Here is a 19,186-nt window from a genome sequence, read left to right on the forward strand (position 1 = left end):
TGAAAGTGTTTGCTATGGTTACCAGGTGAGAAGAAGAGTTTTGCTTAGAGGAAACACCAAGCCTTCATTACAGAGAACTTTTGACACAACAAGCTATCTTGTGCTAGCCATTTTCCCACCACCCAGCCCTCCTTGCCTGCTTGTAAGAGAAGTCTGAGACCCACAGCTTGTAAATCAAGGCCAAAAGAGCAAGATGCACTGCATCCTTCCTTTGAGAAAAAAACTATGAGCTGTTTCAAATCTCTGTGCTGGAAAGTGCCTTGGCAGTCAGGGTTTCCAGTGTGTTTATCCAAGGCATACACCCAGAAAAGCACCTGTGCTGTAAGTCATACATTATATGACATGTGAATCAAAGGCACGTTCCTTCGGTGCTGCATTTCGGAAGGAGGAAACTGACTGGGGTTTGGGTGGGTGGCTGAGGCAAACATAAGTGCAACCGTGGAGCAGGGAGGGCTCTAAATTCAGTGTTTGGCACCCAGGCGGACTGTCTTTCTCCCAAGCAAACAGAAAGGGAAGAGATAGTATCAGAAAAACCAGTATTGCTGACAAAAGAGAAAGATCAGCATTGCTGACATGTGAATCCCATACACTGCCACCTTTGGCGTAATTCACCGCATAATCATCAAACACGCCTTTTTTGGAAAGCAAAATCGTCATTAAAAATGTGACAATTATGCGGTGAATTATGGTACATCCTACAACATTGGCCATTGGCCAAATAGGCAGGCAAGCTGTGATCCACTTCCTAGGCCTAGGTGAAGCTGAAAAGGGTTCACCCAGGCCCAGGAAAAACCCCTTGCCTCCAGCACAACTGCTGGATCCAGGAGAGGCATTGTCACCGTCCCATAACAGTGCCCAATCTGGCTGTAAGCATCATTACACAACAGATGAAGCATGTACACATGGTTTTTCAATTTTTCTTCTCTTCTTTCTTTAGGCTTCCACCACCATTTTTATTCTTTGCCCCTCAATTGCACCTGAGGTTACTACGCCCCCCTGGATGACCCCCCCCCCAGGAATGGGAAACACTGATCTAGTGTAAGCTGTGTGCAAGCTCAGGATTTCTTCACTTATAATTATTTATCCCCTTATGTAATGATTATGTGCATTTCAGGACAAAGTTAGTTAATTTGTAAATGCTCATAGCGTGAAGTACTTAGGGGTTGGCCATGACGTTAACAAGTCTGTAGTCCTATCTTTAGACATAAAAATGGAAGGCTGTCTTCTTCTAGCCCCCATTTCAGGATTATTGTGCCCCATCACAGTACTGTATTTGCATGAACCTGGGCCGGGAAGGGCACCAGAAGTGAAGAGAAGTTGCAGAATAGTAATGGGCATGGCATAGGAGTGAGAAGGGAAGGGACACTTATAGGGAAGAACGCTGCCTTGAGTCCCATCAGGGGAAAAGGCAAGGTATAAAGAAATACATAACAACAATAAGTGGTGGCATGAGAATGAGGTTGAAGATGAAAGCAGGGGCCTGAAAGGGTCTGAAGAATTGGAGGGGGTTGTTGGCATCCGTCTGTCTTGAGAGACAATGGAGTCCGCCTCCAGGGGTGAAGTCAAACTGCTGTATTAGCAGCAGTGAAGTGACTTCCCAGGGTGCAAGCCTGGGCAGTGTGTATGGAGGTCCTGAGATGCCCAGACAACAAGACACCCCCCCCCGCTTGGCCTCACTGCTGTGGCCCAAAGGAAAGCAGAGCAATACAGTGGTACCTCGGGATCCGAACGGGATCCGTTCCGGAGCACCGTTCACATCCTGAATAGAACGTAAGACGCGACGGCGCGTCTGCACATGCTCTGGTTGCGTTTTGCCACTTCTGTGCATGTGCGTGATGTCATTTTGAGCGCCTGCGCATGCGTGAGCACCGGAACCCAGAAGTAACGCACTCCATTACTTCCGGGTTGCTGCAGAGCGCAACCCGAAAGCGCTCAACCTGAAGCACATTCAACCTGAGGTATGACTGTACAGTACATTTGGCACCAGCTTGGCTGCAGGAGTTGCTGCAAGGAGGTGTACAAGGCACCATCAAACCATCTTAGGGGCTCTACATTTGTGTAGTGTTTACTCCTTAGCCTTTTCTTTCCCCAAAGATGTCCTGCAAGGCAGTGGAAATTTAGGATCCTTTCCCTAGATTGGCTACTTCCCCGGGTTGATGAGCTCCATCTGCTCATTGGAAGGGGCGTGGCTTCATAATCGGGCAGAAGGTGAAAATGGTACACATTAGCTGTAATGTGTGGGAAGAGATTACCATGGGTTTTTTCTGTGTGTAGGAGGCTGCACAAAAAAAAAATGGGAGAGGAGGCACAGACTTGAGGATTGAAGGTGAAAACAAGGGTGCAAAGTGGGGCTGCAGATAGTGGCAGAGCTTCCTGCTCTGGCACTGGGGGGGCGGAGAGGAGGCGGGGGCATGGCTGGTGCGTGTCCCAGGGGCATGGCGCATGTCCTGGGTGCGTGGTGCGCCGCCTGCAGGGGCGTGGTGCTCAGCATGGGTGGGGGCAGCTGCGATGGCACACCACCAGGATCACGCTGCTGGGGGCGGTGCACTCCCCCTGCACCCCTCTTCCTCTGCCAGTGGCTGCAGAACAGAGAATTGGCTCTAGAAATGGGGTGTGAAGGTGGAAAGCGAACTTAGTACAGTGGTACCTTGGGTTACATACGCTTCAGGTTACACTCGCTTCAGGTTACAGACTCCGCTAACCCAGAAATAGTACCTCGGGTTAAGAACTTTGCTTCAGGATGAGAACAGAAATCGTGCTCTGGTGGCGTGGCGGCAGCGGGAGGCCCCATTAGCTAAAGTGGTACCTCAGGTTAAGAACAGTTTAATGTTAAGAACAGAGCTCCAGAACGAATTAAGTATGCAACCAGAAGTATCCCCGGAAGCTCCTTGGGGTAGGAAGGAGAAACTAGGGGTTAATATGAGGTGAATGGCGGGGGGGGGGGAGTGGAGAGAGCAGGGGTGCAGCTGTGTGCGTGTGTGTACGTGCGCGCACACCTACTTTCTAGTCTACCCCAATGCAGAAAACCACACTAAATCAACACCATAATAAAATTTTTCAAAATTCAGAAATTTCAAAGCCCACCAATACATTTGAATTTAAACAATTGTAAAGCGGTTTCCAGTCACAGCAGTAAACAATAAAACATGTGCATGACCACAAGGTGAGCTATTGGCTTTAGGTGGTGCTGAAAAAATGTGCTTAGCTGGTTAGAGCAGCTGTAACATATGAGAGTTGTTTGCAGGTGGGATGCATTCCTGGTGGAAGCTGGCACTGGGGTAAGGAGGCTTGAAACATGGAGCAAACGGCTTGCAGAAACCTTCCCTGCAGCTTCTGCATGGCAGCCTTAACATAAGATATGTTCCTTACTATAGTGGAGCAAAGACTGCTTCTGGAGAGGAGAGGCCAACCAAGGAGTGGAGCATGTCCATGCTTGCTGGGTCAGGGTGTCATGGAAAGAACTGTGGTGTCGGATGTCCCAGGGAAGGAAAGATTTGGAAGCTACTACAGGAAATGTTTTAGTTTGTCAAATGTTCTTGTTGGCTGCAGCTGGGAAGAAAATTAAGAAATAATCTCTGCCCATTTCCTAAAGGCATTAACATAAGAATGCAAACTATCTCCAAAATATATTCCTATTTTATTTTATTTTTAAATAGTACACTAGAATAGCTTTGTAGGACAACTCTGTGGGTACAGTTTCCCATGGTATGATTTAAATACCATGCATCTATTGAATTCTGCAAGATTATTCTGAATTTTTTTACATTATGAGAATGTGCTGAAAGCTTTTAAAGTTTGAAAATTCTGATCTCACGCAATGGCCCTTTCTGATTATTAACTATAAAAACCAAACATATTTTTTTTTTGGGGGGGGGGGGAACGGTGAAGAGCCGAATGAAAAAGGGGAAAGAAATAACATAGTTGTTGGAGAAAGTTAGTTCCATGTGGGTTTACTAGAAATTTTGAGTAAAAAAAGTTATCCTGTACTAAATTATGTACTGTCATGGATGCTTTGGCTGAGTTTCCTGCATTGCAGGGGGTTGGGCTAGATGACCTTTGGGTTTCCTACCAACTCTACAGTTCTGTGATTTTATGAAATTCTTGGAGATTTGATTTGACATTTTATTTGACTGACACTTAGGAAACAAAACTAAGTATGTATGTATAGATTCTTTTTTCCGATAAACAGAATCAATTACTTTAATATAAACTTTATGAAAAAATGATTTAATTATATTTCTACCAAATCACTGGCTGTGGGTAACTTATCTGTAGATGTTTTCTAATTGCATGTCTCTTAATATTAGCGTAAGATACTTCCCTGTAGTAGGGGGCCTTAGGTATTTTGTGTGTCCATGAAGGACAGAGTCCAAGACAGTCCAAGCTTTTTCAGAGGCCTCAGTTGCATTTCCAGCTATTTCATGCTGGTGGACACAGATGACCCCAGGAAGCCTTAAGAGATTAGAATTATTTCTTCTTCTGTACAGCCCACCAGAGACATTCAGGAGAGAAGCTGGCAATATAAAACGTGACAAACAATGCTTTGAGCTGGTACCAGGATCTTGGGACAGGTAACTAGAGGGCGGGTGTGGTCCTAGATAGCAATATGTCTTTTATTCCTCCAGATGTTTAGGACAAAGCTTGAGCAGGGAGCTTATTGCGGCGCAGAGCCAATAATGGAGGTATATAGCTGCAGCTATTCTTTGGACCAGACGGTTAACTGAGCCCTGCTTTTAGGCTGTAACTTCCTTCCTCTGATCTGCTAGCTTGGCAGGTTTAGGAACTGACTCACAGGACACCTGGGTCTTAATGTTTCCTAGCCATGAAGTGCAGTATGAAGAGACATGGCCTGCCAAAAGAATAGACTTTAGGACTGAGGCAAATAATTGACAGAGGGCCCTGCAGAAATAAAACCTTTCTAACTAATGGATCTGGCATGTTGTGCAATAATTTTTTAAGATGAGAAATTTCTATAAGAGCTGTTTGACAGTGGAATTTGCTGCCAAGGAGTGTGGTGGAGTCTCCTTCTTTGGAGGTCTTTAAGCAGAGGCTTGACAACCATATGTCAGGAGTGCTCTGATGGTGTTTCCTGCTTGGCAGGGGGTTGGACTCGATGGCCCTTGTGGTCTCTTCCAACTCTAGGATTCTATGATAATGCTTAGATATTCTTTCCAGCTGGTAGTACTAGCCGTGGTTTATCTGAGGGTTTTCCTTATAGAATCCATTTGAAATAGTCCCATGATTTAAAAACAACATCCATGCAGTTAAGTTTCAGAAAAAAGAAATTTTGCATTGCAGTTGTAAAGGTACAGGTTTGTGTGTGTTTCCTTATTGCCTTTCTTAGTTCTGAAACAAAAACATACCTTAGATCAAGAGGTAAAGCTGCATGGTGATTTTTTTTTTAAAAAAATTGCAACTAAAAGGAAACAGTTTCTCCAGTTCTCTGTGACTTACACTTCAGTTTTTAAAATCAACATGCAAATGACAAGACAGAGGTCCATTTCAGTTGGTGCAGCAAACCATAGTTTGTGGTCCATAAATAAGCCAGCATTCCATTATGCAAAGCGGGGAGGCCTGAGGTTCCTGCCAGCTTGTTTGTGTAATGAATGAGAAATGTTCTAGATGAAAGTTTAATGTTTTAAATTGCATACGTGTCCATTACATGTTGAGAATGCCATTAATTTATTTTTAGGGATACGTGAACATTGTTCCTTTTTTATTTTTCCTGCTTTTCCGTCCCATGCTTTCATATTCCCCATTTTTAAAGACTTGGCTATGGCACACAAGAATTTGTGTGTCCAGCAGTTAATATAATCAAGCAGGCAAAAAACACCCCTATGGACCTGACTGGCAAACCACTGTGGTGCTAGTATACTTAATCAAAGTCTCTTATCTGTCATCCAGTTGCTGCTATAGAATAATGAATTAAGTGATTTTACATACAGTCTAATGCATGGGTAGGCAAACTAAGGCCTGGGGGCCGGATCTGGCCCAATTGCCTTCTAAATCTGGCCCGTGGACGGTCCAAGAATCAGCGTGTTTTTACATGAGTAGAATGTGTGCTTTTATTTAAAATGCATTTCTGGGTTATTTGTGGGGCATACAAATTCATTCATTCCCCTCCCCCCCCAAAAAATAGTTCAGACCCCCACAAGGTCTGAGGGACAAGGCCTGAAAAAGCTTGCTGACCCCTGGACTATTGTCACATTATCTCAGGTGTATAATTTAATTTTTTCCAAGTTATCTTGAGCTTTAGGATTTGCTTCTAGGTTGGGCTGAGGAAGCACTGTAGTTCTGGTTCTTTCTGGGGAAGCATCCCAAGTGGTGCTGGGGAACTGTTGCTCTGTTGGACTGTGGGGTACCTCAGAGATCAGTTTTGTTGTCCATGCTCTTTAATGCCTCCATGAAACTGCTAGGAAGAAGTCACCCAGAGGTTTGGGCTGTGGTGTCATCAGTATGGCATAGGCGTTCTGCTCTACCTCTCATTTCCATCTTCTGATCCAAGGGGGCTGTAGAAGTCCTGAACTGGAGCTTGAAGGCTGTTCTGGGGAGAATGAGGGCAAACAAACTGAGGTTAAATCCATACAAGATGGAAGTACTATTGAGTGCAGCGTGGGGGGCAATCACCCGCTTCAGAAGGAGATTTGCAACTAGCCTTAGATAGGGTTGCACTCTCCATGGAAAACCCAAGTGTGTAGTTGGAGTGTGTTCCTGGATTTTGCACTTACTTGGGAAGCTCAGGTGGTGGCAGTGACCAGGAGTGCAACTCACCAACTTCAGCCGTGTCTGGAGAGGTCAACACTGATTCCAGTAATCCATGTTCATGTCACGTCCTGGCTTGACTACTGCAAAGAGCTCTCTGTAGGGCTCCCTTTAAGGACTGTTTGGAAACATCTGCTGGTTTAGAATGCACCCACCCCCTTAATGGGGGCTGGGTGGTCTAATCATGTGACATCATTATTGTAAAAAAAGAAAAAAGAAAAAAGGTAAAGGACCCCTGACAGTTAAGTCCAGTCGCAGACAACTTTGGGGTTGCGGTGCTCATCTCCGTTTACAGGCTGAGGGAGCTGGCGTTTGTCCACAGACAGTTTTTCCGGGCCATGTAGCCAGCATGACTAAGCCGCTTCTGGTGCAGTGGAACACCAAAACCAGAGCAGCACATAGAAACACTGTTTACCTTCCCGCTGGAGCAGTACCTATTTATCTACTTGCACTTTTTGGCATGCTTTCGAACTGCTAGGTTGGCAGCAGCTGGGACCGAGCAATGGGAGCTCACCCCATCGAGGCTGACCCTAGGCTCAGTGGTTTCATCCCCAATCATTATTGTACCAGGAGGTTTTCTTATTTTTGGAACTGAATTTTTATATCCTATTGCATGAGCTGCTTTGAGTAAGTTTTACTTGTAAGATGACCTATATATATATATTTTATAATAAATAAATGTGCAACAGGGCGTTCATTTTCAGTCCTGCAGCTATTCTACATTGAGGGATGGATTTCAACGTTGTAAGGTACTCAGTTTGCAATAACTTGGACATTGTCACTATTCATGATTGTTGTGGTAAATAAGCAAGCTCTTCTGTAAAGATCAGTTGTCAACAGAGGAGTGATTACTCAGTTTTCTGTATTTCTGGCCACTGAGCTTTTCCCTGCCCCTTTTCACTCATATCACTGTGTGTCTCTGCAATAGTTTTAAGCCCCGGCATTATACTTTTTTGGGTAAATATTTTGAGATCTGCTTAATCTATCTGCTCTGGGTTTCTGCAATCCCATTAAAATAATTGGTAAAAAGAAGAACCGAAAGAATAAATGGTTGCAAATTAAAATCTTTTTGTGTGTCTCTTTTGAGTTTTCCTAAGTTGTTCAGTGGAAATTCATAATGGGATAAAAGATCAAAGGATGCTAATCAAGCCCTTTATCGCACCGCCAAATGGCCTTTAATGTGGGAACAATCCAGTGTGTCTCTTGGGGCAAGGGTAGCTTGCATTTCTATATAGATGAACACATTGTTTGTGGACTTGGTTCCAGCTTTCTGTTCTCTTGGGTGCTGCTGGGAAGCAAAGCCCCCCCCCTCACCCCAGTGCGCTGAGAATTCAGTGTTTTAAATGCTGGTATACTTCGTTCCGATGTTCTCTTGTACATGGCATCCCTTGTCAAAAGAGTGAGGAAACCACAATAAATAATAGTTAAAACAGATAAGAAATGGTTTTTCTTGTTTTTAAAAAAGGGAACACTGGCAGCAAGAATATTACAATGAAGATGCAGGTGGCTGCTTTTCAAAAAGTCGGTGTCTGGACCCAGCCCTCCGGCTATGTTATAGCCAAGTTAATGAGGAGCTGTTGGAGCCTCCCCAACTGTAACTAAAAGTAAACACAAGGCAGGTGAGCTTATTGTACTTGCTTTTGCTTTGTGCCTGAGGGGAGAGGGATCAAAGGGAAATGAAAGGGATCAGAACCGTGCAGGTTAATGCATTGCTTGAAGGCCCCATATGGTGGGATTGCTGGCTAGCAAAGCCCTGTAAAATGAGTAGCTGTACTGTTGGAGCCTAATATTCATGGCCCCTTGAGCCTTTTAACCCGAGAGGAGTGGGGTGAGGCCACTGAGAACTCTCTCATGCTGCCTCTGACTTTGGACAGTGGTCAGCAGCCTTTGGCCCACAGGCCTAATTGGACCATCCCATTTGCCCTGCCAGGCCGCTTTGGCAAAGTTCTGCTAACGTGCGCTACTCCTGACATCATACCTGCTTGTAAAGAGCTGTGTGCAGTGCTGCAACAAAGTGCTGCACAAACTGCAGGGTTTAATTTCAAAATGTGCAAGTGAGAAGAGGTCATTGCATGCCATTGTAACTTATGGCAATTGACGGGTGCACAGACAGGTGAGCCTCTCCGGGGGCAGCATTCCATAAACTGGGAACCGCTGCAGAAAAGGGTTGCCACCCTTCAGAGGCATGCCAAGAAGGGCCTCGGATGATGGCCACAGGTCCAGGTTCGTTCATCGGGGGAAATGCAGCCCTTGACAACTTGGGACCAGTTTACTTGTGGGATCGTCTTGCACCGTCTACTACTTTGATCTGCAAAACTGCCACTGTTACTAGTGCAACATAATACTTGCTCTGCATGTGTAAGAAATAAATCTTTTACTGTGGCGGCATCTACGCTTTGGAACTCACTGCCTGTAGACACCAGGCAGGCGCCTTCGCTGTACTCTTTCCAAGTTCCTGCTTAAAACAGTTTTGTTTCAGGCAATCTTTTTCTAATCTGCCATTGTTTTAATCACCTACTGAATATTTTAAAATACCTGTTTTTAGTTGTTTTTAATTTTAATGTTTTATTTTATAAACTGCTTAGTGGTTTTATTACAATCAAGCGGTATATGAATTTTGTTAACTAAATAAATTGTTGTGCTGGTGCTCTAAGCACAATTTACAGTGGTTGAAATGTTTTCTAGAATCCACTTTTCCCCCATCACAGTTTCTGAGCAAGCATGCAAGGTTAAAAAAAAAAGAGGATAGTAGTTTTGTGTCCCACATGGATAGAACTCTTCGGATTCAGAGGTTTTTCTTAGTCGTCGCTTTCTCTTTTAATAAAATGTCTACTGAATTATTAATTTGAAAAGGCTATAGCCTTTTCAAATTAATAATTAGATATGGTGAATACTTTTCATCTCTGTAGGAGAATAGTTAAAACTTGTAAACAATTTGAGCTGAGTCCATTATAAGTTATTATTGCTTACTTTTTAGATTAACATTTCCAGTTTTTGCTTTTGAAACGCCATAGAAAAGTTGCAGTAGGGGTCCATATCACAACAATAGCACATAATGCAAAACATGTGTTTCCATTCAGTGTCCAGATTTTGCCCTTTGTAAACAAAATGGCCAGGAGACAAAGCTGTCTATACCTAGGGCATGTTCTAAGCCCATGCTAAGTGACCTGTGAACTGAAGGTTAGCTTTGTGCCTGCCACCGTTAATGACAGAGGGAGACATATTCACGGTCTAAATTCTTGGTGCGGGATTACTGGGACATCAAGCTTTTGATGTTACGCTTAGAGCAAGAATTTTATATTTCATTGTCTGTGAATGTTAGATGGTGACAAACTGGTTTATACTCAGAATTGTTCTACCAGGAACAAAAATACATTAGAATTCTTCCCCACTTTCATCCATGTAAACATGAAGGCTGCAATGTTTTGCACAAAATTTGGAAGTTAAGTAGAAACTTCTTGGGTTTTAATTCCTAGCAGTGTGGTTTTGAAACCACACAGTGTGCTTTAGTTTTTATTCATTGCCACCCAAATTAATTAATGGTTTCTCTGTCAAAGACATATTTCTGCAGCTTGAGAAGTGTCTCAACACATTTCCTCACACAACTGAGAGCTCCAAAACATAAGCTTGGCTTAAAAGCATTAAGACTTCAGGAAATGTCACTATTACTTGTTTGTTCATTTGTGCATTCTTCTACCACTCCCTTAATTCCTGACCACTGGTCATACTGGTGGGGATGATGGGAGTTGTAGCCGAAAACATCTAAAAGGCACTAGGTTTGGGAAGCTTGCTCTGGAGAAGAGAAAATTGATTTGATCCAGTGTGACAGCTCTTCAGGTATTTGAGGATGGGCAATCTTCTCCAGATTACTTTTATTGTTGTTAGCTGCTCAGAGCCTGGCTTTGGCTGGGGCGGGCGGGATATTATTATTATTATTATTATTATTATTATTATTATTATTATTAAACATACCCTGTTCCTTCAACATTCCTCTGTATTTGAGCATCTGATTTTTCCTACCTAAATGCAGAACTTGTACATTTATCACCATTGTAATTATTTTTGTTAGTTTGGGGCCAGTTCTCCATCTTATCAAAATAATTGTAGGTCTTGTTTCTGCCTGGTAAGATAGAAATACCCAATCTAGTTGGTATTATCTGCAGATCTGATGACCATCCTTTCCACTCCTTCTAAGCTATGTACAAATGAACAAGCCCAGGCCCAGCAGGGAACCCTGTGGCTCCCCACTTGTCACTTCTCTTCAGGTTGACAAGGAGGCGCTGATGAGCGCTTTTTAAGTATTATCCATCTTCCAGCTAAAAATCCACCAACAGTAACATTTTTGTGAGTCTGACTTGCAGTATAGATGGTTCAGCTGAAACTACATCAGATTCATTACCCCCCTGAGGGCTAGGCGTCTCTTAGAAAGTCACCGTCAGCGAAAAAGGTGGAATATAAATATAATAACCAGTGCTGTTTAGCTAGAAAAAGAGGTGCCAGAACTCACCCTGAACTCACCCTCCCTTGTTCTCTTATAATGGCAATGGCGACCACCTGAAAGGTGTCAGACCCAGTTCTGTTGAGTTCTGGCTGAAAAAAAAGCCCTGGTGGTAGTAGTAGTAGTAGTAGTAATAATGATAATGATGATGATGATGATGATAATAATAATAGAAGAAGAAAGTCTGTCAGATCTGTATTGAGCTGTAAAAGGTCTAATGGTTCTTATGTACTAGAGATAGTTCTGAGGTTCTGATCACTGTTCCTCATAAAATAGTTTGTGCCATTTTACTATTTGAGAAGATTTGAGGAATGCTCTTAAAATGTTGCCTATGTTCTTCAGCTTCAGTTCTTCAGGTTATTGCGCTTCCTTCCCCAGAGTAGGAAACATTTTGGGAACTCTGTGTATCACAGAGTTAGCGTCGAGCTCATTAGCGTTGAGCGCTAATGAAGAAAGGTGGGATATAAATGTAACAAAACCTGTCAGATAATAATGAATAAATAACCTGATACTCTTGAATAAGGCGTATTAAGTTGCAAAATCCATTGTGAGATTTAAGATACGTTTTTTTGTTTTTTTTTGCTGTCCTTAATTGTGCCAGGGTATGCATTTCTAAAATATATAAATTCTATTTGTAGCAGGTGGGGAAGAGCCTTTGGAAATGTCTTAATGAGGGGTGAGGGCAGTTCAGCTTCGGGATCCTGATTGCTAAATTGGGTGGGCACTCTTATGTCACCCGTGAAAGGGTGGCAGGAGGCAGGCGACCATGTTTTGCAGTCTTGATTACTTTGCCAATGACCACAGGCAAAGACACGATCTGTTCTAATGGTGTGTAGTGGAGTTACATGATAACATCTACTGTTGCCAGTTTTGTGATAACATTCAACTTTTTGTGACATAAAGAAATGGTTGCAAAGTGGTATGGAGGAAGAAAAGAAATAAGGACCCTCCCCAAATTTCTACTTTTTGTTATGTTTTATTTATTTATTTACTTGATTTGGGTGGGGGGTAGCTTCCCCCTCCCCCTCTGGCTATGGTTTGCATAATGCCACCTCATGAGCTCGTGGCAGAGGCAACATTTGTTTGGGGATTTTGGATTTGAGGTCCAATTTCTTAGTAATTGTGCTCTTTCAGATTTCATCAGGACTTGTTGAACTGACTTGGATGCAAGTGGAGATGCACTTTTGTGATCATAAATTTTGTGTTTGTGGCTGTAACTGGACTGAGCTATTGCAGTGGTACCTCGGGTCAAGAACTTAATTCGTTCTGGAAGTCCATTCTTAGCCTGAAACTGTTCTTAACCTGAAGCACCACTTTAGCTAACGGGGCCTCCTGCTTCCACCGGAGCACAATTTCTGTTCTCATCCTGAGGCAAAGTTCTTAACCCAAGGTACTATTTCTGGGTTAGCGGAGTCTGTAACCTGAAGTGTATGTAACCCGAGGTACCACTGTATTTTTAGTTTTACCCTGAAATAATCTTCATGGTGGGAAAAACTGAAAGTGCTATCCACTGCATATTTAGAAGGAAAATAAGTTCCATTTGTATTTTGAGATGGAACTCTTATTAACAGTATAATCTGACTTCCTTATAGTCCCTTCTCTGGGTGATTTTTATTTATTTTGTTTATTTCAATGAAATACATACTAATACAGTGCCCACAAAAACAACCCTTTTCAATGTGTATGTGGGAGGCGGTGGGGGGAGGGTTGTTGTTGTTGTTGTTGTTTTTAGATTGTATTTTTATGTTGTGGACTGCCCTGAGATCTATGGCTGAAGGGCAATACAGTATACAAAATAAAGAAATAAAACAAGCAGAACTTTGAATGTTTTTTTTAAAAAACCTTGATGATTTGGACAAGTCAGTATACATGGCAAATCAAATTGTTACGTTGTATGTTGTGCTAGACCACTAAATATCGTGGGAATCTCCTCTCCCCATGGGGGGGGGGAGTTTTGCAACTTTCAGCTTCTAGCTGGGTTTGGATCCGATGTTTTGCCTGTAAAGTGAGAAGTGGAGGTGATCCCCCGACTCCGAGCTGCTTTGTTCTCGCCTCGGACGCCCCTCTCGCTCCCCCCTCGGATAGAGGAAGTTACATCAGTCTGCATACTAAAGCAATGGGAGAGCAGTCCGGGCTGCTTGGAAGTGAACTCTCCAGTCTGTTCTCACGGTCTCGATGTGTGCAACTGGCAGCGCAGGAAGCTTCCTGAGAACATTTAGGGAGTATGTAAAATCCACATGCAAAAGAGGGTGACAGGAATCTGGCAGACACGTCAAGTGAAATTATTAGAAGGGCATGGGCTTGAGTTACAGTCTTCATTGTCTTGACACTGTTGATTTTATGGACTACTTTTTTGTATTGAAATCCAAAGAGAGGGGGTGTCATTATGAATCACCAGGCTGCAGCTCCAAAGACAAGAAGTGATAATTATCTGAGCATAAAGGTACGTCGAATGCAATAGAAAAAAACCCAAACTCACAAGATAACAGAAATCCTTTTTTGTATTTTTTTAAAAATGAGCTGGATCCAATAATAGTTTTATTAGTAATTATTTGTAAATTTAATTAAAATGTTTCATGGGGGCATTTTTAGCACCATTTATAGTTTGTATGTTGTGTTCAAATAAAACAAATCTACTCCTGTTTTGGTAATGAGTTATTGCCTTCACTAAATTAGAGAAAACCTGTTGAAATTTCAGGAAGTTTTTCTGGTTTCTTGCCTGGAAACATGATGGTTGCTGAATAGGATTCTTCCTTTTGTTCTTGGGCAAAATAATCTGCTTTATTTCTTTTTATGTAAGACACGGAATTTGTTCTTTTGAAAATACAGGCAGCAGCTTTTATGTCAGAACGTCTGCTTTGCTTGCAATAGGAATTAGATCACTGAGACAATTCTACAATGAGGTGGACAGCAAAATCACAGAAATGCCTTTGTAATCTTCTACAAGTTGTTAAGAAGATCTTGGTCTTGTATTTTATTCCACTTTTTCGAAATATTTGAAATGAGAGATTTTTCTTTGGGTGCCTTTTGTTCTTAGTTTTGTATTGAATGCTTTCAAGTTACAGCTGATGGCAACATTTTGAACACTTTTAGATTAAGATATCTGTGATATTAATGCATCAGATACTTTGAAACAGGACAAACTGTGAAATAGAGAAGATTTTGTTTTAGGAAGCACACATTATGTATTTTTAAAAAACTATGTGCTAGGATTCCGACTTTAAAAGATTTAGCACTGCAACACAAACTGCAGTGCCTGCTGTCTGATGCAGCGAATTGTGTCTTCTGTGTTTTTGTGACTGAACTGCCCCTCTGTGGACGTTGTCATGTTGGGCATAGAATTCAGCCTGCTGGGAGCCCAGGCTTTCATGGCTATTGCCTAAGGCTGCTTAGATTAATTCTGAAAGTGAGGGTGGGGAGGGAATGCATTGATGTAGGTAGGAAAACAGTTATGTGGTGTGTGTGTGGTTTTTTTTTTTTTTTTGCATTTTCTGTATGTCTTGAACTGCTAATCTGACTCCTCCAGTAGCCATATCTGTTTGTCACCATCTTTCCTCTTTTTGGCCATGGTGAATCATTTAAGAAATTGATATGAAGTCATAAGTAACAGCACCTCTGGGCATTCACAGAGTGGCTTTTCCTACTCTCTGCACATCACAGCAGTGATTTGTCATCTGCTCTGGCTTCCATTCCTTTTCTGGATTCCGATTCAGTGTTGTTATTAACCTTTAACACTCTAGGGCTTGCCCAAGACCTCAATATTTCCACTGGAGGTGCTTCTCTAGGTTCCCCCCTCCTTGCACGATGAAATGAGACTGTGAGGGAGAAGACCTTCATGATGGGGGTGCCTTGGCTATAATTTTATTCATTTATTTATTTATAGATACCCCGCCCATCTGGGGGGTTTCCTCAGCCACTCTGGGCGGCTTCCAACAAAACACTAAAATACAATAACCTATTAAACATTGAAGGTTTCCCTAAAGAGGGCTGCCTTCAGATGTCTTCTAAAAGTTTGGTAGTTATTTTTCTCTTTGACATCTGGTGGGAGGGCGTTCCACAGGGCGAGCGCCAGCACCAAGAAGGCCCTCTGCCTGGTTCCCTGTAACTTGGCTTCTTGCAGGGAGGGAACCGCCAGAAGGCCCTCGGAGCTGGACCTCCGTGTCTGGGCAGAACGTGGAATGCTTGCCTCAGAAAGGATCTCCTGATGCTGACAGTGGAATAAAGAGGCAATCCTTCTTTATTTTACCTTTAGTAAAATCCCCTAAAGCAATGCCTCTTTATTCTCGCTGGCATTTTAATAATTAAGGTTTAGTCCTTTGAGCTATCTTTGATGGGGAGCATGCCTGGACTGTTTTGTGGGCCTGTCTCTATTTGAGATGTGCCAGACCTTTCCATCTTGTGCTGTGCTTCCACTGCAGCCATTTTTAAACTGGTGCCCTGTGCCCACAGCATTTCTACAAAGTTCTAAGTGTGCCCCCCATTAGCTGAGAGAGGTTGGCTAACAGCAATCACTTCACACTAATCTGCACTGCCATGTCTTGCCAAATTGCAGATTGCAGATCAGAAATAGAAGCAAAATGCATGGCATACAGCTGATGTGTAGCATCCCCTCCGGGATTGGCTGCCAGTCTGCAGCTTTGCAGTGCTGACAATTCCTACTTAAAACATGGCTTGCTAGATACTGCTCCTCATCCCTAGTACAGAAACTCATCTTACACTGCATTCACTTCTACAATCACAGGGTACATATAATAAAAGAGGCATTGTCTGTCTGTAAGGCTCACTCACATTTCTTTGAAGGTAATAATCCCCTTGCAAGTGACTGAATAAAGAAATTGGAGTTCACAGTTGGGGTATTGATCAGGTCCACGCCTGCATAACTTCAACCATGCTGCAACCTAAGGCAAACTTGTATTCTCCTTTGAATAGTGCTGGAAGAACATTTGGTATTATCAATAAAGAGTCAGCAAATTCTTGTGCTCTCAGAGTTCTTTGCTGCTGTAAACCATTTCAATGAAACAATATTTTGAGACCTTCTTTAAAAGCATGCCTTCAACCAAACCATTATTTGCTCACCTTCCAGAGATCAATAATACCCCTACAGTGGCTCATTGTCTAAAAACAGCTGGCTGTTTAGCCTTTATTTTGTTTTTGAAGTATTTTCCTTTAAAGTGAAATTCATCAGTCAAAAAAGGTTGCAAGAAAGGTGTACTGGGACTAAAATGACTTAAAATCCCTTAAAGCCTTCAGGGCTGGGAGTAAATCGGTTTCTGTTGTAGGTCATGCTTTGGGGGCAATACAAGACAAGAATGTTCATTTCTGTATTTATGTGATAACCTACCGGTACCAGTAGTCCTCATATTAACAGGTGTTGAGCTATAAAGCTGGTGCCAATGGGCTACCTTTATTTTTACATAGGTCAGCATCCTACATCTGTCTCCTTTGAAGGTCAAGGTGGCCTTTGCAAACAATGCTGGCTGTACCTTTAGTATCCAACCCTAACTGTTGGGATAGAGGTTAAAAAGAGGAAAATTAACCACAAGCCCCCAAATTTGGGATCCTCTCCAAACCTGTGCCCAACTGTTGCAGTTTTTTTTGCAGCGAAAACCCCACGTTTTTTCAGCACCGCAGTTAATGGGGCCGTTAAAAAGTCGTGCTGTGAAATTTTAAATAGCATCTTATGTTTTGTGTTTTGTGTTGTAGCGGTTAGAGTGTTGTTTTGGATGTGTGAGTTCCGATACCCTTAGAACTAAGAGAAAGAGTTGCTTCAGAACTGCGGCTACATAAGTATTTGCATTGGTAAACACATGAAAGGGGAGACTAAGACGTCTGAGACATAAAAATACTCACAAATGACAACACTTCTGAAATTTCTCATTTTAGGACACCTCCCCTACTTAACAGTGAACTTTAGTTATTTCAGCTGGAGGATTTATATCAGGAGGATGTGACTGTACAAGTTGCCGGATGAGAGGCAGGCCCTCCCCCACTTCTTTGTGGGAGGGTTGTTCATTTTAGTGATGAAGTGGCATGTCCTCTCAGATGTCTCAACCGCTGTTAGGATCAATTGCTAAGGATCAGGGAAGTCCTTGATAGCACAGGTGAGACAGGTAGAAGCACGTTCTGCAGTCTTGCCCACTCAGCCTTACTTTTAAGCTGATAGGATTCCTAATGATCACGAAAGAAATGTTAAGACTGTCCAGGCATTTCCTTTAATTTTTTTAAAAAATAATATTTATTAAAGATTTTCAAATATAACAAAAAAAGAAAAACATCCAAATTTAAAACCTTATTTTCATTGGCATCTTTCCAGGACTTCCCCTCCCCTCCCCCTCTTATATTCCAATTCTTTCAAATAAATTCAACAAATTCTTACCCCCAATTTTAAACTTATTATCATTGACCCAATTTAAAAATATTTTCCCATCCCCTAAAATCGACCTGTTCCCTTCCACGAGTTCCCCTCTTTAATATGCAATACAGATTAGAATAAAAAAATTAAGAAAAAGAATAAGATATAATTTAACACCCTTTGGATTCCAAATTTCCCTCCCCCCTTTCCCGGTTGCGTTCCCAATGTCCATCAATGTCTACTGTCGTCCTGGAGCTCCCACACTTAAGCCATAGTCCTTCACCAGTCCGCTTTGCCGTCTTTTTAATAGTCTTTGCCGTCTTTTGGTCCTTTTTAGTTTCGAATGTCCAATCTTGGAAGGAGTCTGTCTCAAAAAGGTCCATTTTTTCCATCCAGATCTTTGTATTTAAGAATAAAAACTCCAATTTTATTTCTTTAGACCTTTCAAATCTGGATGTCCCAAATGTTCCCACTTCCAACTTTATCCAGTTCTTGTTGTTCTTGTTGTTCTTGTTGATCTCTCTCCTCCTTTTTTCCCCCTGCTCTCCTGCACAAATGTTCTAATTCCAAAAGCTTCTAATTCCTCTGCAGAGGCTTTGTTATTCAGGAACAAAACATTACGTCAAGTCCCTTCCATTCTTCAATAGATAAATCTATTGTCTCCTTTAGTGTATAGACCTCTGTAGACAAAATAGTGTTCCATTTCTGCAGTTTCCCAGGAGATAAAAAGTCCTATTTCAAATTCCATGCCAACAATACTTGTAGTGTCTCACAGCTCCTCTAGAGGGATTATAGTAACTCAGTTTCCTTCCAGATCACACCCAACAGTCAAAATAACTTGTTATTCCTTGTTTTAAACAATTTATATCCAATTTGTAACAAATGTAACCGGCAAAGTCCTTGTAACAAAGTTCTCTTTTTATTCTTCCGCTTTGACAGCTCCTTTGACAGCTGTCAAAACCTCTATTTCTCATCTCCCGGCGCTCTCACGGATCGCTCCCGGGGTTCGGGGGGGTTGCATTTTAATTCACATTCCACTTTTCTCCTCCAGCCCAGTCTTATAATTTTCCATCGCGAAATTAATAACTTTCTCAAAATAAGGTTACACTCGATCTTAGTTGTCAAATCCTTTGCTTTAACCCCTCTACAACAGGGGGGAGGCTGACTTCCTTTTTGCACCTCCCCCACTCGCTCCGAATTTTTAACAAAAAATTTTTTCTCCTTTTTAATTCAAGTTCCAATTACTCACGGGTTATTATTTTAAGGCCAAATTTTCAATGGAAGAAGTCAGCGCTGTCCGTTGAATGGCATGCGGCTTCGCTCGGCAGGGGAAGCGGAGGACTCATAGCACCACCACCCCCCCGTCACCCGCTCCGCAGCCTTTAAAAAGGCTCCTTCGCAGGTCGGTGGGGCGCAAAAGGTGCCCGCCAATTCACCATGCCCATGGGTTTCAGCACCCATGGTTTTTGAGGGTCCCCGCGTCGCCGGCGCGGTAGGACCCAGCCCCTGCCGAGCAGGCTCCCTCCAGAGCTCGGAGGGAGTCCGCCATTCGGTGATGGCGCCAACCCGGGAGT

General features: G+C 42.6%; 1 protein-coding gene across 6 annotated transcripts in view; it reads left to right on the forward strand.

Moving 5' to 3' along the window:
* Positions 1–19,186, forward strand: part of PLEKHG4B (pleckstrin homology and RhoGEF domain containing G4B) — a 99,102-nt gene that overhangs the window by 14,295 nt on the left and 65,621 nt on the right. For 2 of the 6 annotated variants that reach the window (XM_083708946.1, XM_083708951.1), the window contains exon 1: positions 13,379–13,703. The exons of 2 other annotated variants lie outside the window; for them this stretch is intronic. In XM_083708946.1, coding sequence (XP_083565072.1) covers positions 13,647–13,703 — 57 coding nt within the window. In that variant the 5' untranslated portion in view covers positions 13,379–13,646. Of the gene's footprint in view, positions 1–8,232; positions 8,382–13,377; positions 13,704–19,186 lie in introns of those variants that run through there. 2 more of the 6 variants (XM_083708949.1, XM_083708947.1) reach the window with 2 other exon arrangements.

This window comes from Podarcis gaigeae (genome assembly GCF_964106915.1).
Source record: "Podarcis gaigeae genome assembly, chromosome: 13".
Lineage (NCBI taxonomy): Eukaryota > Metazoa > Chordata > Lepidosauria > Squamata > Lacertidae > Podarcis > Podarcis gaigeae.